Genomic DNA, 23,397 nt, shown 5'->3' with positions numbered 1-23,397 from the left:
GTGAGTCACCAATTGGGTCCTCTGACAGAGCAGCCAGTGCTCTTAACCACTGAGTTTTTGAGACAGGTTCTTCCATTGACCCTAGATTCACTGACTGGTTCAAGTCCACAGATCCTCCACCATGCCTGGCTTTTCTGCGTTGGGGATCGAAACTTGGGCCCTCTGCCGGCACTTTACTACTGAAGCATCTCCCAGCACCTGAGTGGTGTTGCCATTCTCGCCCGAGGCCCTGCCTCTGGCTCCCCATGATGTCTAAATCTGCAGCCTTCTGACTGCATCCAAAATTGACAGACACTGACTTCTAAGTCAACAGCTATGGATTTTCATCACATAAGCAACTTCAGGCAAATTAACTATTTCTCCATCTGTAATGCAAAGAATAACATCAACTTAGGACCTGGTTGTAAAGAACGAGGTCAAGACGAAAGGTTCCATAGGCAGAGAGCTTGAGGTCTCCAGTCAGATAAAGCCAGAGTTTGGGAATTCTCCAGAGTCTGACTGCTGATCAGGAACCAACACACCTGATTTTATGAGAGGATGCCAGGAACTATCCTGGAACTTATCATCTAGTATCGCTTCCAAAAGCATTCGAGACGCCAGGCAAATGTGATCACCAACCAAAACTGAGTTTACCAAAGAAGTGTATGATGTAACATTCTTAAGCTGAAGGTTTGTGTTATGCCATTATTTCACAAAATATAGATAACAATTACAAGTAAAGTCTATTTCTTATAGAACTGCACATAGTATTCTACATGTCAAGATTACAATGTTGCCATTCTAGGAGACAGAAGCAGAAACAATGTAATGAAACATTTATACTAACACCACATTTGGTTCAAAAATGTACCACTTTATTATAAAAGCAACTTTATTATTGAGAAAATAAGATCTCATATATATTCCTTTGTAGCACTGTATCTAATTTTATTTAAAGCATTAACCATATACATTTAAAAAACTCAGTAATTTAAGAACTTGTTTAATTTTTCTTGTAATTTGCAGAGTCAGAATTCTTTTTTTTTTTTTTTTTGAGACAGGGTTTCTCTGTATAGCCTTGACTGTCCTGGAACTTGCTCTGTAGACCAGGCTGGCCTCCAACTCACAAGAGATCCGCCTGCCTCTGCCTCCCAAAAGCTGTGATTAAAAAACGTGTGCATCACCACCACCAGGCCAGAGCCAGAATTCTAATACATATTGAGTCTAAATGTTATTAGCAAATGACAACAAGAGAGATACTGCATTTAAGTTTTGAATTTTTCTTTTCTTTACAGAGGGGCTCATGCAATCCAGGCTGGCCTCAAACTCATTTATGTAGCTGGGGATGACTTTGAACACTTGATTCTCCTGTCTCTATCTCCCAACTGTACGATTATGCCTTCCTTCCTCCTTTTGCTCTCTGAAGTCAAGAAAGCTTCCACTCCTCTCAGCAATATGACATAGTTTGAAGTGATCACGACTCTGGTCATAGTTTGAGATCTGTGAAATTGTCTAGAAAAGTAAAAACATGAACATTGGGAAAGGGTGGATTTGAACGTTCTTCCCCTAAGGGTATGTCTCTGACCGGCACACATCTTCAGTTCTGCCCATCTGTGGAACCCAAGCGTCTGATAAGAAGCGAGGAAGAAAGGAAAGAAGTAATGATGTATGCCGTGAACCTCAGGTAAAAACTGGTAGAGCCAGTTACTAACCCGGGCCTTCGTGGTCGTGGCCCTTCTGGCGTACACGTAGCCTAACCCGGTCACTGGAGGAAATCAAACTTCTCTAGCAATTAACCTCCCATTTTCACATAGGCCGGCACAACTGCAGCACAATCTTTTTTTTTTTTTTCTTCGAAACAGAGTTCTTCTGTATTGCTTTGGAGCCTGTCCTGGAACTCGATCTGTAGACCAGGCTGGCCTCGAACTTACAGACATCTGCCTTCTTCTGCCTCTGAGCCACCACCGTCCGGCTTTGCAGCACAGTCTTAACCATTCCAAGAAGGAAGATTCCGGCTCTTGAGTTTAGCTCCGCCCATCACAGACAAGCTCCGCCCACCGAGACGCCAGCGACACGTCGCTCGCGTTTTCCAATCAGAACCGCACTTTTGAACTTTGACCACCTAACTCATCAAGCTCTGCCCAGCGCCGACAAGCCCCGCCCACAAAGGGACGCGCTTCGTTCCCAGCGTTTTCATTTTCCGGACGTCCTGGCAAACTTTGACCGCTGGCGCCGGAACTATTACGCATGCGTCGTCCCTTTGCATGGTGAGCTTTCTGATTCTCGCGGCTGCCGCGGGAGCAATAGCGATCTTGCTGGTCGCAAGACTATGTGTCGTGCTTCAGCCCCATCACGTCACTCTCCGAGAGTCTGTCGGACTCCTGATAGTTGCTGGATCCGGTAAGTAGTCGGGCGGTGGCGGACGTGCTTGTGTCCGGAACTACAAACCCCAGAGTGCATCGCGAGTCTCTTCGCCCTTCTTAGCGCCTTCACGAGCGCTGCATCCTGAGATTTGTAGTTTTTCTGCGTTTCCGGAACCGGTCAGCCCAGACAGGGAAAAAATGCTGGGTAGCTGACGCCACTTAGCCGCCTTGTCATTAAGACAAGTAATTTACACTTGTCTGTAATTAAGCCTCTCTGCCGTGTACAGCTTTCTAACAAATAATTAGCGACAGAGTACGCTGAGGCTTCTTGATGCTGATATACGTTGCCCTCTTTGCTGCCGTGCGTTATTAATCTAGGTCTTTTGTATTTAGTTTAAGAAACGTGAACTTTACATGTTAAACGAGGCAGAGTTGTCACACATAAATGTGCTAAGTCCTTGAAGATAAAAATGTGGACATTCCATACAACAATACCTTCAGAGTGATACTTTTTGTTTTTAAAAATTGAAATTAAATTTAAATTAATCTGAAATTTAAGCAGAATTTAAACTTAGAATTTTAGATGAACAGTTTTAACGGGTGTATAGTCAAACATGACTTTACACAGCCAAAGTGATACCCAATTCTATACAACAGTGCTATCTGAGATGCATATGGAATAGTCTGTTGCTCCAGGGGCAGGAAAATAAAATTAAATCAAGCCTAATATAAAATGAGACACAGTAAGTTTGAGGTGTTTAAGTCTGCCTCTGCAACTGGACTTACAGTTTTACTGTAAACTTTTAAAAATAGAACCCTCTAATAAAAAGTTACATAAACTAGTAATGAAGTTGTGTATTATCATTATAAAGTGTTATGTACTGTATATTAATAGTATATGTTGTGCTTTTTTTATATGCTAGGCAACACAGTAAATTTGTTTATATAGCACTACAAACATACATTACCTTGGGCTACTATGCTATGATGGTTGTCATAGGCAATAAGGATTGTTAAGTTTTCTTTTAATCTCATGTCCCCACTGTCAAGTATACTATTATCAACTAAAACATCATTATGTGATGCATAACTACATACAAAAATAATATTTAAGATATAAGCAAATGTACCAAACTTACATGCAATTATAATTTTTTACTTATTTACTTAACACATTTTGAGTCATGGGAAAGACCAGACTGAGCTCTGAAATAAATAAAATAAATACTAGAATAAACCAAAACAAGTATCACTTGCCACCGAGTCATGTCTATGTGCCAGGCCCTAGGAGAAGGACGGAGATACAGCAGTGAATGAGCTAGAAAAGCTAACAGAAGATGAAGCAGAATGAATAGCTTCCACACAGAGGACAAAAGTCTCTATTAGTTGTAGGACAAGTACAAGTTATTTCAAGTGAGGAGATGCAAAGCCACTGTGTGTGGGGGCATTTGAGCAGAAGTAAAATATTTATCAAATATTTTTCTTAGTAGGAACACATTGAATATAGTGTTGAAAACAGACTCGAGAAGTAAAGGAAGAGGAAGTGGTGATATGATCTATGTAAAGCTGTATTCATAATTTATGTGAGAGTGGCTTCGAGAGAGATGGAAGCAGAGGAGGTGGTAAGAAGGGGTTGGAGGGGCAGGAGAGCGGCTCAGCAGTTAAGAGAACTTGTTCTTGCTGAGGACCAGAGTTTGAGTCCCAGCCCCACTAGGGTGGCTCACAACCGTCTGTAGCTCCACTTCCCAGGATCTTGTAGGGATTCGGTGAAGTCCTGTGTGAATGTGTGTGGTGATGTAGCCATGCCATACTGTGGTGGTTTGTGTAAATGTGTATGGTGATGTTGTCCTGCTATACTGTGGTGGTTTGTGTGAATGTGTATAGTGATACAGCCATGCCATACTGTGGTAGTTTGTGTGACTGTGGATTGGTGATGTTGTCATGCCATACTGTGGTGGTTTGTGTGAGTGTGTATGGTGATGTCGTCATGCCATACTGTGGTGGTTTGTGTGAATGTGTATGGTGATACAGCCATGCCATACTGTGGTAGTTAGAATGAAAATGGTTCCATAGGCCCTGAGGATGGGCACTATTGGGAGGTGTGGCCTTGCTGCACAGGTGTGGGTTATTGGAGGAAGTGTATCTATCCCTGGCAGCCACTTTGAGGTCTCAAGCTCCAGCCAGGTTGAGTGGCTCTTGCTGCCTGTGGATCCAGATATAAACTGCTCAGTGACCTCTCCAGCACCTTGTCTGCCTGCATGCCACCGTGCTCCCACCATGACAATAATGGACTAAACCTCTGAGCTGTAAACCAGCCCCAATGAAATGTTTTCCTTTATGAGTTGATGTGGTCATGGTGTCTCTTCACAGCAATAAAAGCATAACTAACCCCTGTATCAAGGACCTCAGTGTCTCAGCCCCATGGTAGTGGCCAAGCCTAGGTGAGGTTCAGAGCGATGACATAGCCTTTCTCTGGTCCTAGCGGGAATGTTGATAGAGTATGCAGAAAATGTCCACTGTAGCGGCCCCCACCCCCAATGTGTGCGGCCTGAAAACTGCTCAGCTATAGAGACTGCTCCTGCAGAGCTAATCTTGCCTCCTTGTCTAGCTGTATATGATAAACCGGTCTCCGTCTGTATCACTAGGTAATAACCCTTTCTTTCTGTTCAGTGTATACAGTAAACACTGTGAGCTTCGGGGTCCTGCAGCTTCTTCTTCACAGAGCCCGACCACCCCATTCCTCGGCTGTCTGTGGCTCTGCAGGCCTTTTCTCATTCCCTCACTACCCGGTTAGGTCAGCTGCAGGAGCTGTGGGGAGCACGACAGGATCCTGGACTCTCTTCTGACTGCCATGGTCGCCAGGTAGTCAGATGATGCAGAGATATACATGTGAACAAACCTTCATATGTATTAAATATATCTCTAAAAATTAGAAAATGAAGTGATTGGATGCTTGGTATGTATTAAAGTATAGATACTAGTATTTTGTCAGTTCATATTTGTGAAGTATTTTTCCTTCGGCCAGGGAAGCCTCTCCGCCGATGCAATAATTCAAAATAAACCAAATCAGATCGAATTAGGAAAAGCCCAGGTTTAATGGATGCCAACGCTCCCAGGAAAATTGCCGCCCTCTCGGGAAAATATGGAGGCAGGGAAAGGAGAACCAGAACGACCTCGTGTTCGTTCTCTGGCAGGGGTGGGGGCAGTTTAAGTAGTCTATAAAAGTGGTCTTGACCTGGGGAGGGTCACTGTTTGGTGGGCTTTCTTGGAGGTGGAATTTGGACTGAGGCAACTCCCAGGGGAGGGAGCTTGAAATGGGGCTTTCCACCCAACATTCCAAAATGGATGCCAGGAGCTGGGATGTAGCCCCACCCCCCCACTAAACATTCCAGACTCTTTGGACAAAGGGCTGCCAGGGAGCTGAGGTGACGCTTCCAACCAAACAGTATTGGTCTTCAATAAGTCTCTTTTTTAGATTTATTTTTATTTGTGTTTGTATATTTGCATGTTTGTGTGGATGCCCATCTACTAAAAGGATTTTATACCCCCATTTCAAAATAATATTTATTGTTATTTATGTGCATGAATGAGTTTGTGTGTGTGTGTGTGTGTGTGTGTGTGTGTGTGTGTGTGTGTGTATGCATATGCATGCATGTGCCTGCAGAGACCAGAAGAGGTTGTTGGATACCCTGGAGCTGGAGTTATGTGTAGTTTTGGGCTGCCTAATATGAGTGCTGGAAATTACACTGGGGTTCCCTGGAAGAGCAGCAAGTGCTCTTAACCACTGAGCCATCTTTTCGGCCCCCTCTCCTAATATAATAAGAGAGTAAAATACACCCTCAGTAACAAAGTCAGTCAGTCATTTTAATGACTTTATTTAGTAACAGAGCCAATGATGTTAGTGACTTCGCTTGGAAACCAGGTTAAATTTTCCCTGAGCGTTGCCCTTAAGTAACAGAGGGAGGCTACTCCAGGAAATCTTCCAAAACTCCCATATCACTGGGGATTTTAGGTTTTACCATTAACTGTTCCGTCTGTGGAAAAAAACCAAAAAACTACTTGGCAAGCCACAACCCTTTTTCAAGGCCCAAGATGGAAATATTAAAATGAGTCTAAAGCAGGCATGTCAGTCACATGCCCCAGGGCAGAAGACCCGCAGCAGGTCATAAAGTTAACATGTGATCCTAATTCCTGATGTGCACATGGCAGCCACATCACATTCCCTTCTAATTCATTCTACAACCGGGAAAACTCAAATGATGAGGGAAAACACATATCTCGTGTACTTATCCTTCTGTGTTTTTGTCTTATTAAAAACTCGTTCTTAGAACAGCGAAGGGGATGGGGACCAAGGAGCTTTCTAAGTCAGAGATGCAGCATAACCCAAGGCAGGGAGGATGTAACAGGATTAGCATGGCAAATCCTTAAGGATCGGCCTGGCTTAACCTCAGAGCTTGTGAATTAAAGCCGGGACAGTTACGTCTGATAGGGAATTTGATGGCACAGCTTAAATGGTTTATGGTAGATGCTCTTCTACTGTGATCATGATAGTTCTTGTGAAAGAAGCTACAGGAACACTCCGTTGGCTCTCTTTCCCTGTCAGTGGGTTTTGTATCTCCAGATCCAAAAGACTTGAAAAAGAACGCATTTATAATGAACATGGGCAAACTTTCCACCATCCTTTAAGAAACACAGTGTGCTATTTAGGTAGTGTTTGTATTATATTAAGTAAGTAATCAAGGAATGTTTTTAAATATATAGGAGAGAAATGTATAGGTTAAGTGTGTAGGTAAAAACGACAGACTTTATTTGTAAAGAACTTATCCTGTGCCCTACAGTTACTGAGGGGATGATTGTCATTGATTACCTAATAAAAGACTTCCTTTTTTTAAATTAATGTGTATGTGTGTGTGGAGGGTGGCCTGGGAGGTTAGAAGAAGGTGTCATATCTCCTGGAGCTGGAGTTATAGGCAGTTGTGAGTCACTCCGTGCGGTTCCTGGAGCTGAATTCCAATCCACTGCAAGAACAGGGAGAACCCTTCACTGCTGAACCATTTCTCTAGCCCACACTGTAATTGATTTTTAAAGTCATGATTTTTGTAAATAAAGTGTCAGTATTTTTTTTAGATAGCAGAATTTAAGAAACTGAATCTAGACTCCGTTGGTGGAACTGGTCACGGGCTGAAGACCTCAGTGTGCTGAGACCTTTGCTGGGACCTGAGGTTAGAGGCCAGCATTGCTCCTCCGGGAACCTTTCACCCTGAGGTCGGAGCATGAATCAGCTCTCCACACAGAAGCCTTCTTGTCTTGTCTTGGTCTTGCTTGCCTGACCTGACTCCACCTTTACCCTTCTTCCCAGTGTTCCTGTTGCCCCATGAAAACAGCTCAGATCTTACTCTCTCATGCTCTTACGATTCTGCTCCTGCCTGCCTGTTGTTTCTTTGGTTCAAGTCTTCTTAACTTTATTTTTTTCCAGGATTGTTCTTGTTTTGAGGGAATTGATTTGTTTTCTTATTCATAGTCCTTTGTGGCTTTCTTCCTGCCTTGTGTTCTCTTTATGTGTATGTGTGTATCTTGCCTTTTCCCTGCCAGCTTTCTTGATATCCTGAGAAAGTGTCTTATATGTGCATGCACCATACTTTTTTTTAAAAAGATATTATTATTATTATTGGTTTTTCAAGACAAAGTTTCACTGTAGCTTTGGAGCCTGTCCTGGAACTAGCTCTTGTAGACCAGGCTGGCCTCAAACTCACAGAGATCCACCTGCCTCTGCCTCCCGAGTGTTGGGATTAAAGGTATGTGCCACCACTACCTGGCTTGTAATATGAGGGCCTGCTAGTTGGGGTTTCTGTCCTGCCCAGTTCCCACAGCCAGTAAGTCCCAAAGAAAATGACACAGAGAGTCTATATTAATGATAAACTGATTGGCCCATCAGCTCAGGTTTTGTATTAGCTCTAATAACTCATATTAACCTGTTATTCTTATCTATGTTAGACAGTACCTTTTTCAGCAGGGCAGGTCACATCTTGCTTCTGAAATGTCTGGACAGGACTATGGGAAGAGCTTCCTTCTTCCTGGAATGCTCCTGTTCTCATTGCCCCACCTCTACTTCCTGTTTGGTTGTCCCACCTATATTTCCTGCCTGGCTACTGGCTAATCAGTGTTTATTTAAAACATAATTGACAGAATATAGACAATTGTTCCACACCACATGGTAGGTTCCTTTTTTAAATTAAGATTTTATTTTGAATTATGTGAATGTGTGCGTCTATGTAAGGAGTATGTGCATGTGTATACAGGTGACCATGGAAGCATCAGGTGTCCTGAAGCTGGAGTTGCTCAAAGTGGGTGCTCAGGACTGAACTTGGATTCTCTACAAAAGAAGTACAAGCTCTTATGCACAGAGCCATCTCTCAAGCCCATATTACATTTCTTCTCCCCGTTTTTTCCTTAGATTTATAAGTGGCTTGTCTGTACGTGTGTGTGTGTCTGTGTGTGCCATATGCATGCCTGGTGCCAATGGAGGGCTGCTGATGAGGGTGTCAGGTCCCCTGGAACTGGAGTGAAGAATGGGCATGAGATATAAGAGCATCAAGTGCTCTTGACCACTTAGCTACCTCTCCAATAATCCTTCCAATGGTGCATGGGTGTTTTTTTGTTGTCTTGTTTTGTTTTCGTTTTTGTTTTTGAAGACAGGGTTTCTCTGTGTAGCTTTGAAGCCTGTCCTGTAGCTCACTATGCAGACTATAGTGATTCACAGAGATCTGCCTGCCTCTGCCTCCCAAGTGCTGGGATTAAAGGCATGTGCCACCACCACCTGGCCCTATGGTGTTTCTTAATCTTAGGCCATATTACATTTGTTTCTAGGTGGACATACCACTGAGATCCTGAGACTGGTTGGAAGCCTGTCCAGTGCGTACTCCCCCAGGGATTACGTCATCGCTGACTCTGATGAGATGAGTGCCAAGAAAATTGTTTCTTTTGAGGATGCTCGAAAGAGAGACTCTGCTACTGAGGTGCGTGATCATGTCTATAAGTTGCAAGTTGTCCATCAAGTTCAGTTGTCTCTGAAAAGAATTCCCTGGTATTTCAGCGCCCTGCCCACAATAGGCAATAAAATGGGACTGGTGGAGAAATGTGTATCCTTTACTACCAAGAGATGAAAATTTCTTTAAAATAAATCTTCCAATTAAAAGTAGCTCTTACTGTCATATACTGTTATTTTAGAGTTATTTATTGAATTTCAATTGTGAAAATTGTTTTGTTCTATAGTTATATATATATAAAGTATTCAGGATGATGCTTAATGGGTCTTCATTAAAGTTCTTTATTAATGCGTTATATTTATTTTATATCTGTGATCACTTTGTCTTCAAATCACATTTGTATTTGCCTTTAGAATTATTTCTCTATCCCTATTTGGTGATTTTATTTTAGCATTTTAATCAGTGAGGTTGGAAAAAAAAGGTGAAGCAAACTAAAAAATAAAGGTAAAATCACATCTTTACTGGCGCAGAGTTGCTCCCGTGTGGCCCTCCATCTTTCTCTGCAGAAAATGCCTAGCAAAGGGCTGTTATCAGACAGCTCAGGCGAGGGCAGCGAATGAAACTCAGGCCGTCAGAGTCTGGGATTTTCGCGCTTGCAGACCCAGAGAACCAAGTTCATCTCTCTGGGGCAAGCTCTGTACAAGATAAAACTGGGGAGCTGTTGGCTTATGTTCTCAGCAGTAGAGAAAGATCGTGTCTAGGCAGAAGACTGAAGACGCAATATGAGAGTCCAACGAGAAAGTGGGTGTGAGTCTTGCCTTCTGTGGGTCCGGGCTCTGCTGTGTCGTGTTGAGCCAGGTTGGCTGGTTCTTGGTTGGAAATCGAGGTCCACTACAGAGAGCTGCCCCTGCCCCCTTTAGTCTCCGCCCCACCACGTGCTCTTACACACACCAATTTTTTTTAGTAAGTTGTTGTGAGTTTTTACTGTTGTCCCAAGCTAGTATGCTGTTGAAATGTAGTCTTGCAAACAATACATCAAGCAAGATCAGAATATGAACCTAGATACTTTCAGCCGTACGAAAACATGGGACACTTCTCCTGTGTGTGGGACAGTCCTGTTTTAGGGAGCGAGCTTGTACTAACTCCCAGGGTCGCTGTCACAGTAGTAAGACCCCACAAACCAGGCAGCTCAAACACATGGGTTCTCGCACAGTTCTGCAGGCTGAAGTCTTAAGTCAAGGGGTCACAGGGCCATGCCTCCTCAGAGTCTCTCAGAGAGACTTTTCCTGCAGCCCTCAGTGTGCCTTCGCTTGTAGCTGCATCTTTCCAGTCTCTGCCGCCGTAAACACTTGGCCTTTCTGTCTCCATCTGCCTGGCCTATGAGGATACCGGTTGATTAGAGCTGTTTTTAAACTCTGATATTTCTTATTGTCAAAGTTGGTACCATAGTAAGGAGCAAGCATTTCTCTTGGACACGTTTCCTTTGTCACTTCATTTCTTGCTGGAGCACCCCCACCCCTTAGGAACAGTGGTGTCCTGTTCTGAAGGAATCTCTTTTCTCAAATCCAGTACCGGAAAAAGATGTACGAAAGAATCATGTTGTCCTCTTGTGCTGGTGACTGCCGAGTACCATTCTCCTGCACATTCTCTCTCCTTCCCACACCTTTCTGTCTGTGTGTCCTTGTGGGTCCGGCAGTAGAGGGGGTGGGAGAGGCCTGCAGACACAGTTGCCTTCCCAAGGCCTGCTGGCCTTCTGCAGTACACTAGGCTGTCTCCCCTGACAGCCATCTTTTCTCTCCTCAGAGCTTAGTAGGTCTAGGAGAAGGGAGGGTCAGGTGGAAGAACGCAGCAGTGACCACACATTGGCTGGAAGAGCCCATGTGAGTCGTCAATACAGAAGAAACTAGAACTAGACTGTACAGTATAGTAACCATCTGCTGCATGTGGCTTTTCACATCTTAATTTAAATTAACTAAAATAAATGAAATTAGAAAGTTGGCCCGGCAGTTGTACTAGCCACATTTCTAATACTTGCTAGCCACCCGAGGCTGGCACCCTGAGGGAGAATAGAGCGTTTCCATTATTGCAGGAAGTCACGTGATGCTGATCTAGACTTACATTTATAATTATAAACGGAAAATGAAACGTGATCAGACACTGTGAAGAGAATCAGGAGGTTCTAAGCTAAGTCTTCTGCCAAAATCTAATATAAAAGGACAGACTATGCTTTTTACTTCATGTTATCATTGAAATTCAGGGAAAAGTCCATTAATTAAACAGACACAGCTTGCTTTGCAAAGACATAATCTCAAAACAAGAAAGAGTCCTTGGAAGGATTAACAAAAAAGATGACCACAGTTAGACTTTCCAAGGTAATGCTTACTAGGTTAATATCGCTGAATATATTCATGGATCAGTAGTTGAACTTAAAGGAGTTCTCTGGGGGAAAGGGCAAACCTTTGGGGGGGGGTGAAAATCATGAAATGTTAAAAAGTGGACAAAAGAAAAAAAAAAGAGTCCAGAGTAGATTTTGCAAGGCAGGCACTTCTATCCGATTATCTTTGTTTTACACTAGGAATATGGGTCAGTGATAAAGTGCTTGCCTAGTGCACTCAAGTCCCTGGGTTCAGTCCTCAGTGCTGGGGGCAGAAAACTGGCACGGAGGGGGGGGACATCGGCCACTGTGTGAGCCTAGCCCATCCCTGCTACTTGTATACTGAGCCCTTCTCCTTGGTTCTGGTACTTCCTTGAGTGTGTGTTTTAGGCAGGGCCATGAATCTTTTCATTTATTATGCTATACATTTGTTATGTCACACATATACAGCTGATCTATGTAAATAAGAAGTTTCTGTGTCTGTAGCTCTATGTTTCTTTCTGCTTATTTTTTCACGGTTTCATGATGAGCAGAAGGTTCAGATTTTAATGCTTGTGTTTTCCTTTCCTCCGAAATGATATTTACCTGTAGAACTTCAAAGTCAGAGGTGTAATCAGACGGTGTTTTCTAAAAGGTCCATGTTTTGCTTTCACTCCATCTTTTATGGTTTGGATGAGAATGGCCCCCTATTCGCTCATATGTTTGAATGCTTGGTCCCCAGCTGGTGGAGCTGTTTGGAAAGGATTAGGAGGTGTGGCCTTGTTGGAGGAGGTGTGTCCCTGGGGGGTGGGCTTTGAGGCTTTCAAAAGCTCAGGTCAGTCAGTCTCTCTCTCCTTCTCTCTCTCTCTCTCTCTCTCTCTCTCTCTCTCTCTCTCTCTCTGTCTCTCTCTCTGTGCCTGTTGCTGGAAGATCAGGATGTAAAGCTCCCAGCTTCTGTCTCAGTGACATCCATGCCTGTCTGCTTCCCACCATAATTATGAACTAGCCCTCTGAAGCTGTAAGGAAGTTACCAATAAAATGCCTTTCTTTATAAGTTGCCTTGATCATAGTGTTTCCTCACAGCAATAGAATAATAACTAAGATGCTATCTGCAATAGATGTTTCTGTGTAATATTTGAAATGGATCTAATTTCTGTGTGGTAAAGCAGCTGTCCCAATCCAGCGGCATTCATTAAACAGTTCTTTCCCTCTGCTTCCATATATGCAGATCACTGGCCTTTAATCCCAGCACTTGGTAGGCAGTACTAGACAGATTTCTGTGAGTTTGAGGTCAGCCTGGTCTATATAGTGAGTTCCAGGACGGCCATAGCTACCTAAAGAGACCGTGTCTCAAACAAAACAAAACAGGACCATGAAGTCTGGTCCTTGGCTCTCTACTGGTTCATTTGTCCATACTAAGCCAGTACTAAATCCCATAATTGTTTTATTCAGTTGTTTAGTTTCCCTCCTTTTTTTCATAGTTCTTTTTTAAATTGTTATTTTGTGTATTTATCTAGATCACTGTATTATCAATAAAAACTCGGGAGTCAGAATATGGGACCAAAGCTGATAAACCACAGAGCAGATGAGAAAACAATGAACTGACCCCACTCCCCCGTGTTTCCCAGATGGAAAACATCTGAGAATCTTTAAATCTCTCTCTACTGCTTCCTATGCGTCTCTTTGCCCTGCTCACTGGGTCCTCCAACATCTCTGTGGTTAATTCTGGCCAGCTTGATGTTGACTCTTTTCTCTGATTCAAGGTTTTAACTTCATTGGCAGTCTCAGAGAGTCAGTGTGAATGAGTCTCCTGCGACAGTTATTATCTTTGACACGATTATCAAGCCTGTGTTGGTAATTTTATTTGAATTAAATTGCACACATCAGTTTGGGAAGTATTGAACATAGTTGGATTGATGGTTCAAGAGAGAGGTCTGGTCTGATGATGCGTTTATCAATTACTCTATATCAATTTAAATTGGGAGTCAGATTGTCTGGGGTAAGAACCTGAGTGATCAGAGAGGTGGTGGAGAAGGGACTAGTGATCTCCTCTCTTCCGTTCCTCCATCCAATTTTATGTAGAAATGTATTGAACATAATCTATTGCAGTGAAAGTGATTTAAATTTGTCTTGCTTTGGCAACTTTAGTTTCCCTTAATTCTCCAAATGTTTCTCAAATCATTTATCTTGATCAGCCACTTTAAAAAGAATACAATAGAACCGAAACTGTAAAAGCAGAGTGCCAAGGCCCTGATGCCACTTTTCAAGCGTCCCTTTACACACATGGAAAATGCTTACTCGGTGCGTATTTCTTGTCTCCATTTAGACAGATGACACACATTCTTGGTAGTGCTGGCACCGGCTTCTTGCTGGCCCTAGCCATCACTGTCCCTATGTCTTTGCTGTATCCAGAAGCTGACTCAGAAAATCCTGGCACCTTTGGGGGGTGAATCATCTCCATGGGTAGGAGTAATGTTAGAAGGCGTGGAAAGAGATGAAGGAGCCACTGAAGAGGATGAGGATGAGTTGGTGGCTCTTTCTTCCCATCCTAGGATTCTTAACTGAACTCTTGTTAGTTTGAGGGGTGTGGAGTGGGGAGCCGGGTAGGTAGGCCAATTGTCAGCCTTTTAATCTGTTTATAGAAGGGAGAATTTTACTTTGCATTACCATTCTGTCTGAAGCAAGTTTAGAGTCAGGTTCTGTAGCATGAATAATAAAAACCCAGAGACAGATATTGGGGTTCAACCCGAAGATCAGAGAAACAAAGCAGCCAAGCCACTAGAGAGCTCTTACCACCATGATATCTTCAGACTGAAAAAAAAAGCGAGTTCCTGTCTCATCCCGCTTTATATTCCTCTCTAGTGCTGGGATTAAAGGTGTGCACCACCACCATCTGACCTCTGTGGCTAACTAGTGTGGCTGCTGGGGTTAAAGGTGTGTGCCACCACTGCCTGGCCTGTGTGGCTGACTAATGTGGCTGTTTTCTGTCCTTCAGGCAAGCCTTATTTATTAAAATACAAATGAAATACCACTACAAGGTTCTACCTGGAATCCGGATTTTGATGTGTGGTCTGTGCCTCCCCGCCCTGTCCCAGACCAGTTCATATAAACAGCCTGCCCTCCCTCGAGGAATTTTCCTCACCCCTGATAGAACTTTACCAAGTGCAATCTCCTTGTTCTCACCAATACTCCTGTGGCTAGAGGCCTTGAACTCTCTCTTTATAGTTGCGTTTTTCAGTCTTAAGTGAGTTGGAAAATGTGTTCCATTTTGAAACGCTCACAGTAATTACACTGTGTGGTTGTGCGTGGTTGTGCAGCCTTACCCATATCCAGACAAGCCCTTCAGTAATCAGAGGGCATCGATTCACAGTTGGTGCTGGTGAGAAGCCCAAACCTACCTCCCTAGTACAGGCTTGCTCTTGCACAAGGAAAGAACCTCCCAGAAACCTAAGGACATACCGCTGGTTTCAGATCCTTAGAATTAGCTAAGTTATATTGAAATATTCTCTTTGGTTTATAACTTATTCTTATGTAGAATTTTTATGGTGCTGGACATGGAGAGTCACACCCATAATCCTATCTCTTGGGAACTGAGACAGGTGAATTGCTGTGAGTACAAGGCTAGCCTGGTGTATATAGGGAGTTCAATCCAACCTGGACTGCAAAGTGAAACCCCGATTCAAAGAAAAAAACCAAAAGAAAAAAGAAAAAAAAGGAAAAAAATGAAACTAAATAAATAAAAATTTAAATAATAAAGTTCAGTGAATTTTTAAATGTTCGTGTCAGTTTGTAGAAAAGTACCATTACCAAGCTAGTTATGATAGATAAATGTGCAGCACACTTTGAGTTTTAACATTTAAAAATATAACTTTATTAATTAAGTGATAGAGGAAACTCCTTCAGGTTTTTCTTTATTCATATTGTTTAGAATGTAAGAATTTATTTATTTATTTAGTGTGTGTATGCCTGTGTGTATGAGCATGTGTGTGTGCCTTAGGAGTTCAGTGTTGGGGATTGAGCCCATTTAGCCACCAAATCATCTCTCCAATTCCCAGCTATTTTTTAATTAAATTTTAGATGCTTGTTTTACTGTGTTTATACCATGGAAGTAAAGAGCAGTGGATCTCCCCGGTTTATCATAAGACTGGACTAGTCACGTTCAGTTTGGGTCACCTCATTACCGTTTTGAGAAATGGTTTTCTTGACTGACAGAAGCCTCGACTCAAGAACTAAAGCAGCGAGCTAAGACCCTCCCTCACCCCCCAGAATGGACTATTTGCTTGTGAAATCACGTGCGTGAAAAAATGTCCCACCAGGGGGCGGTGGTGCACACCTTATCCCTTACCTGCAAGCCTCTGTGAGTTCAAGGCTAGTTTGGTATACAGAGAGAGTTCCAGGACAGCTAGGGCTACACATAGAGGAACCAAAGAGAGAAAAAAAAAATGTCCCCAGACTTCTAAAGAACTGGGTTTAGTTCTGAAGAGTAACTAAAGAGACATCACTAAGGACAGTGAGTAGGAAAAGCAGTTCCTAGGACTGAAGGGAGTGATTCCCAGTGGAACCGGTTTCGCGTGCGCACACACACACACACACACACCCCACCCCAGCCAAGCCTGGAAGGAAAGAAGAAGGAGGCCCTGGAAGGAAAGGAGGCTCTGGTCCTGCCACCGGCTTCAGTCCATCCTGTTATTTCCTCTGAATGGGAACCTTTGTTTTCCTAAGGGCCCCCCTTGACAAGCAGCCTTTCTCCTGGTAACTCTTGTCAGGTCCCGAGTTGGCCCCTTCAGATCATATGGCTAAAGGAAAAAGCTCTGTAATACTGAAACAAAATACTTTTTAAACTACATTTGTAACCGCCGAATGAAAAATTCACCCATGAAATAGGCAAAGTCCTTGAAAACGGATTTGACAGGTTTAAAAAATGGAGCCAACCTTCATTACTTTGAATTTTCCCTCTGGTCCTTAATTAGCCTTTGGGTGTTTTCCCAAGAAAGGGTGTTTTTTTTTTTTGTTTTTTGTTTTTTTTTTTTGTTCATTTATTTTGAAAATGGTGAGTGCTGATTCTAGACACAATACTGCAATAAAGAGCGAAGCAATCCTTCATTGACCAGATCCTAGAATCAACTCTGTTTTTCTTTGCCCTCCCGGTCTTCGCATACTTTATTCCTTTTTGTTTGTTTCTTCCTTTGAAATGTTTAGACAGCAAGAATTGAACATAAATCTGGGCATTCGTCATCACTGGCAGCCTGCTCTAGAGGTAGCAGCGGGTACTGACTGGAGTGGGGTCCTACCCGTGCTGATTTCTTCCTGTACGTGTGTGCATATGGCCAAGAATTAACACATATGTGGAATCACATAGACCATGTTGAGGGCTTTTAGGAGTGGGTGGAGGGCTAGTTTATAAATCAGAAACTGCATATTATATTGCTTTCCCCCACCTAACTCTACACCTTGCTGGTTTTCCCTGTTGGCACACATATACTTGTACTTTGTACTGATTGCCTAGTAATCTGTAGTATTGTTATACCATTCTCCCAGCTGTGCACGCATGCACACACACTCTCACATACACACACGGGTTCTCTGTGCAGCCCTAACTGTCCCGGAACTCTCTCTATAGACTAGGCTGACCTCAAACTTGGAGAGCCACCTGCCTCCAACTCCCGAGTGCCACCATCGTCTGACTGTAGTAAGTGCTTTAATTGATACATATTCTGCCAGCATTCTTAAGCCTGTCCAAACATTCCGTGCTAATTACGGTGATTAGAAAAAAGCTAAATCGAACAATGTGTGGCAAGAAATGGCCTGTCGCCCCCTCCCTCCCGCTGCCCTCTGTCAGATCGTGGGAACCCCATAGGGATTATGAAAGGGTACATGTGGGGCGGAGGGCAAGGCAGAGGATATCCCAAACTCACGCTGGTCTCTTCTCCGTGAAAACGGTGTCTCTGTTCATGACTTTGGGTAATCTACTTAAGCCAAGATGCAGAAAAAACTCTGAGGTGCCCATCTTGCCCTTGCTGCAGTTCCTTTGGGCTCCAGTCAGCTCTGTATCAAGTTCATGTCTGTGGCTGTCCACATTTAGCTTCCCAAAGCACTTCGTTGCCCCAGCCATTCATTAGCCTAACGTTTTCGGTGGTTTTCTTAGTATAAAAAAGTATAATTGGAACCAAAAGTCGATGTCCATTAGAGGCTCCGTTTAAAAGCAAAAGCAGGGTAAAAATATCTGCCATTAGTCATACCACTGCTTGGTTTTTTGCCTTTCACCTAAAATGAAATAATAAGTACTGAGAAGCAAAACAAAGCCTTGTATTGTATAAATAATTGTATCTAGCAACAACAAATAGCTACCAAGCTTATCGAGTAGTTCAGGTTTTAAAAGGCTTTAGGCGGAAGCTGGGCAACGCAGGAACTCTGGCTGTTTCACATTCTGGCTTTAACTAGAGAAAGTAGCAGTGAAAGAGGCACTGGGAAGGGACTTTTAAGAAGAGGAAATAACACAGGCACAATAGTGAACTCTTATCAAGATATATTAAATATGATATAAACAAATGTAGGGTGTACTCTTGATGTTTAAAAATGGATATTTTAGCTAGCCCCTTCCCAATTTAATACAATAGCAGTCATTTCGTTGTTGGGGTGGGTAGGGGCTTCTCTGTGTAACAGTCCTTGCTGTCCTGGAATTTGCTTCGTAGACCAGGCTGGCCTTGAACTTAGTGACATCTGCCTGCCTCTGTCTCTCAAGTGCTAGGATTAAAGGTGTGTGTCATCACTGCCCAGCTGCTGTCAAAATTCTTGTGGGATGTGTGTGTGTGTGTGTGTGTGTGTGTGTATGTGTGTGTGTTGAGACAGGTTCTCTTTATTGTGTCCCTCTGGCTGTCTTAGAACACCCTTGACCAGGCTGACCTTAAACTCACAGAGATCCCCCGAGTCTGCCACCTCACCTAACAAAACTCTTATTTTTGTTTTTTGAGTGGTGTGGGAGAATTGTCTGTATTCTGTCAATCATGTTTTAAATAAACGCTGATTGGCCAGGTAGGAGGTGTAGGCGGAAAAACCAGACAGGAAGTGGAAATGATGCAAGGAGAGCAGGAGAATTCTGGGGAGGAGGAAGTTGATTCCTCACACTCCTGCCCAGATCACCGAAGCAGCAGGATGTGAGCTGCCCCACTAGAAAAGGTACAGAGCCACATGGCTAACATAGATCAGAAAAATGGGTTAATCAAGATGTGAGAGTTAGCCAGTAAGAAGCCTGACCTAAAGGGCCAATCAGCTTTATAACTTACAGAGACCTGTGTGATTGATTTTTCTCTGTGACTAAACAGCTGGGGATACCGGGCAGGACAGAAAACACAAACAAGCAGGCCCAGCCCCATCATGTTACATTTGAGAATTTTTTAAAATGCTTTATTCAATTATAAATATTTGTCCCTCTTGATAAGTATTGTTATGGTTGGTCCAGATCCATCAGTTGACAGAATCAGGCCAAGACCACTCTTGCTGTCATGGAGGATACACGGCTGCTGTGGAGGGGACTCACACCAGACACAATGGCTAGAATAACTGTGAAGTCCATCAGAAAGTGAGCAGCGCAGTGGAGGTTACACCAGGATGGGCAGAAAAATGAATTCAGTTGCTTATTGGACCTTGAAGAAGAGGGCTCTGAGGAGAGGAGATGGGGGTGGGGTGAGAGTCCTAGATGCTGGTCCAGTGCAGATGGACAGAATTGACAGAGTAAGGGACCCTGGAGGGGAGATGGAAGGTTGGGTAGGGGACAGACGACATTGCAAGAACTTCCTCTGTCAGGAAGATGGGAGATCACTGGAAGCTTCTGCTCAGATGTGTGGTAGGGTGTAATGTATGCGTTACAGATTCTCAATGCTGTCCTGCACAGCACAGGCAAAGCCAGGGGCCGGGGGCCCTTGCGGCTTCCCAAAGAGGACTGCACTGGCTTGTACTAGTCAGGGTATGAGAGGGGGAAGGAAGCAGTTGGACTCCGTATAAGTTCTTGTAGATTTATTTAGTTTTTTATGTGTCTGAATGTTTTATAGATGTAAGTGCGTATATGTATGTGCACCACATGCATGCTTGGTGCCCATGGAGGTCAAAAACAGAACCAGATCCCCTGGAACCAGAGTTACCAATGCTTGTGAACCACCATGTGGGTGCTGAGAAGTGAACTCGGGTCCTCTGCAAGAGCCATCTCTCCAGTTCCTGTGTCATTTTTCTGGAAGTCAAGTTAAGATAATTTCCTGGCAGCTTTGATAGGAATTTGAGGAGGAGAAAGTCAAGTGTGACTTGGGCAGTTGTAAGAACACCGTTGTTGGCGTGGAGAGAGGATGGCGCGGTAGGTAAGAGAGCTCACTGCTCTTGCAGAGGGTGCCAATTCAGTTCCCAGCATCCACACGGTGTCTTAAAGCTATCTGTTAACTTCCAAGTTCAGAGAATACTACCCCCACTCTGACCCTCATGGACACGGCCTGCATACAGAGACGCAGGCAAAACATTGATAAATATAAAATAAAATGAATAAGTCTTTAAAAAAGTAAACAACCATATATGCTTCTCTGTGTGTGATGTATGTGTGCATACATGTGTGTGGGGTGTATGTGTGTGCTTGTATGTGGTATGTGCATGAGGTGTGTGTGTGCGCAGGTGCAGGTATGTGTGGTGCATGTGCCTGTGTGGTGTGCGCGTGCACATGTGTGTGATCTACTATGTGCGTGTGTGTGTGCGGGTGCAGGTGTGTGTTGTGTGTGTGTGTGTGTGTCTGTGTGTGAGCGCATGCGCGTGCATAGTGCTGTCTTGTCACCACACTCTGGGAAGTCTAAGAGGAGCTTTCCTGGCTCCCAGTGTCTTTATTATGTCACCCAGACTTAGCCAGCAGCCGCCACTGAAGCTGGAAGACAGGAATGCCCTGGACTTGAGAGGTGTTTGCAGGTACTTCTTGCGGTCAGGCAGAGCTTTCCCAAACCCTACACATTTGCTTGCTCTCCTTTTTACTCCCCTGGCCTCCGCTCACCTCTTTAATCCCTGTTCTCGTCCATAAACCCATTCATTCCTTCTGTTTTCCTCTCCAAAAGGTCCTACCCTCTTGGAAACTGTTTCTGGCGAGTCCCTGGCTGTGAGTTGGTGAATTTTTATTATACTTTTCCTCTGCAGACGAGCCTGCTGTGTTTTAGGTCATTCCCTCAATAGGCCACCAGGTGGCAGCACACTACAGAACATTGAGCTGCTGACCCTACACTACCAGGAGACTTTCAGAATAGCCGAGATACAGACAAATCTGGTCATGGTTAGACAGGGAAGTCTTCTCCACACTTCCTTTTTGGTGAACATCACGCAGCTCTGTTAGATAGTATTGTCTTTCCTTCTTTTCATTATTGACCTTTCTTGAGTTTGAAAACGTGTTACGTAGCTCCGCAGTCACATTTCCACCTGCGGATGTTTGTATTCCAGACTGTCTCCATGGGACTGGGAGCGTACATGTTCAGGGGTAGCATTGCTTGTGTAGGATGCACAAGGGCTTACATTTGATCCCTAGTATCGTGGAAAAACCACTCTTTCAACCCAAACACTTTGCTTTCGTACAATTATGTTTATTTCAGTTTGTTTCAGGTGTTCTTTGTCTGAGGTAATAGCACAGTTCGCTTGAAGCGGTACCTTCCCCCAGTGAAATATTTCTTGTGTGTGTTTGGGGGTGTGTGTGTGTGTGTGTGTGTGTGTGTGTAAACTTGTGAGTGAGCCGGTGTAAGAGAAGGGCAAGTGTCCAACTCTGTCACTCTCTGCCTTATTCTCCTGAGACAGGTTTTCTCCTTGAACTTGGAGTTCCTTATTTTTCCAGCTAAGCTTGCAGCCAGCAAGCTCCAGCAATCCTTCTGTCTCCATCTACCCCCCCCCCCACCTTTGCATGTGAGATCACAACCAGTACTCACACAGGTTGTAGCCAGCACTCTCCTCTCCTCTCTCCTCCCCTCCCCTCCCCTCCCCTCTCTTCTCCTCTCCCATCCCCTCCCCTCCTCTCCCCTCCCCTTCCCTCCTCTCCCCCTCCTCCTCTCCCCTCCCCTTCCCTCCTGTCCTCTCCCCTCCTCTCCCCTCCCCTCCCTTCCCCACCTCTCCCCCCCTCCCCTCCCCTCCTCTCCCCTCTCTTTTATTTATTTATTGTTTGTTTGTTTGTTTTTCAAGGCAATGATTTCTCTGTGTAACTTTGGAGCCTGTCCTGGAACTCGCTCTGTAGACCAGGCTGGCCTCACAGACATCTGCCTACCTCTGCCTTGAGTACTGGGATTAAAGGCGAGCCACCATTACCCCACTTTTTGGGGGGGGGGGCTCAGCAGGCTGCCTTAATCACCTCTAACCCCAAAATACGTCTTGAAAACTATGAAGTGGCTGCTCTGATGGAGCAGGTTTGTGAGGACTGTAAGGAAAGCGGGTGCCTCTGCCGGGGAAACCCTCAGTGCAGTGGGAGAGAGAAGTGTCCCAGTGGAAGCCCTAAGTGGCAGCTGCTAATGGGGGTGGGGGTGGCTCTGTCAGTAGAGCGCCTGCTGTGTTAGGTTTAGGACTTGCGTTTGGATCCCCAGCACACACATGAAAGGCTGGGCAGTTCAGTACACACCTGTAATCCTGTGCTGGGCGTGGAGCTCGCTGATCAGCCGCCTCGTCAAATTGGCGCACTTCGGGTTCAGTGCACACACGCATGCGCGCACACGCTATTAAGAGCACCGCTGAGCAGCGGCAGTGCATGAAAGACGATGTCCGTCAGTGGCCCCTGAGGCCTGCGCTGCCACACAACCTGGGTGAGGTCTTCATAGCGAGCAGCTGTGCTCGCAGGCGCCCTGCGTTAGCAGGCAGACGCCCGAGCCTTCGTCCTGAGCTGTGGCGGTGTTAGCCTTCGTGCTACCCTGACAAATGGAGGGTGGGATGAAATACTACCTTGGAAACAGTCTGCAGAAGAACAAGTACCTTTCCTGTCCCCTAATACTTACCACTTAGGTCTCCTTTCTGCACCCATTCCCAGAGTACTCCATTTATAGCCCCAAGGCGAGGATCCATGCTCAAAGCGGCCCAGGCAATGGTTACTGCCACCCCATTCATTGGCATGAGCTAGGCATTCCCTCTGCCTCAGCTGTTGACAACGGAGCCACATAAATCTTTGTTATGGGAGAATGATCTGTGTATTACAGCAACCCTGGCCTTTCCACCAGACACCAGGGAGTGTCACCCCCAGCCCACGCACACCTGCTAGCTGTGACAGCTCTAAATGTCTCCAGGCCTTGTTCAGTGACCTGGAGAGGGGTCTTCCCTCCATTCTACCTGAAAACCACTGATTTGAGCCAATATTCACCGACTACCAGACGTACAAGGAGTGCCCGTCACGGAAGAACCCAAACCAGCCATCGACAAAAGGGATTTTTGATTGTTTGTTTGTTTTTTGAGACAGGGTTTCCCTGTGTACCAGTCCTAGCTGTCCTGGAACTAGCTCTTGTAGACCAGGATGGCCTCGAACTCACAGGGATTCACCTGCCTCTGCCTCCCGAGTGCTGGGAGGCAAAAGGGATTTTGAGAAAAGGAAGGGCTGGGAAGCTTAAGCGATGTGAGCTAAGTGTAACTGTAGTTATTGTTAGAGAAATGGTAGGATACCATGTTGCCGAGAACAAAGTCTAATCCTTTGAATATTCAGAAACACTCAGATCAATTAAAAATTTTATTGCAAGGATAA

At 44.5% G+C, this 23,397-nt stretch overlaps 1 protein-coding gene across 1 annotated transcript in view; it reads left to right on the top strand.

Annotated features, from left to right (window-relative positions):
* The first annotated feature begins 2,133 nt into the window (after positions 1–2,133).
* Alg14 (ALG14 UDP-N-acetylglucosaminyltransferase subunit) overlaps positions 2,134–23,397 on the top strand; it is a 70,336-nt gene continuing 49,072 nt past the window's right edge. Inside the window, exons 1-2 of the mRNA XM_048456842.2 lie at positions 2,134–2,379; positions 9,210–9,358. Coding sequence (XP_048312799.1) covers positions 2,244–2,379; positions 9,210–9,358 — 285 coding nt within the window. The 5' untranslated portion in view covers positions 2,134–2,243. The remainder of the gene's footprint in view (positions 2,380–9,209; positions 9,359–23,397) is intronic.

This window comes from Myodes glareolus, chromosome 17, assembly GCF_982192425.1.
Source record: "Myodes glareolus chromosome 17, mMyoGla1.1, whole genome shotgun sequence".
Lineage (NCBI taxonomy): Eukaryota > Metazoa > Chordata > Mammalia > Rodentia > Cricetidae > Myodes > Myodes glareolus.
Note: the sequence above shows the minus strand (reverse complement) of the source record. Positions and strands in the feature narration are given on the sequence as shown.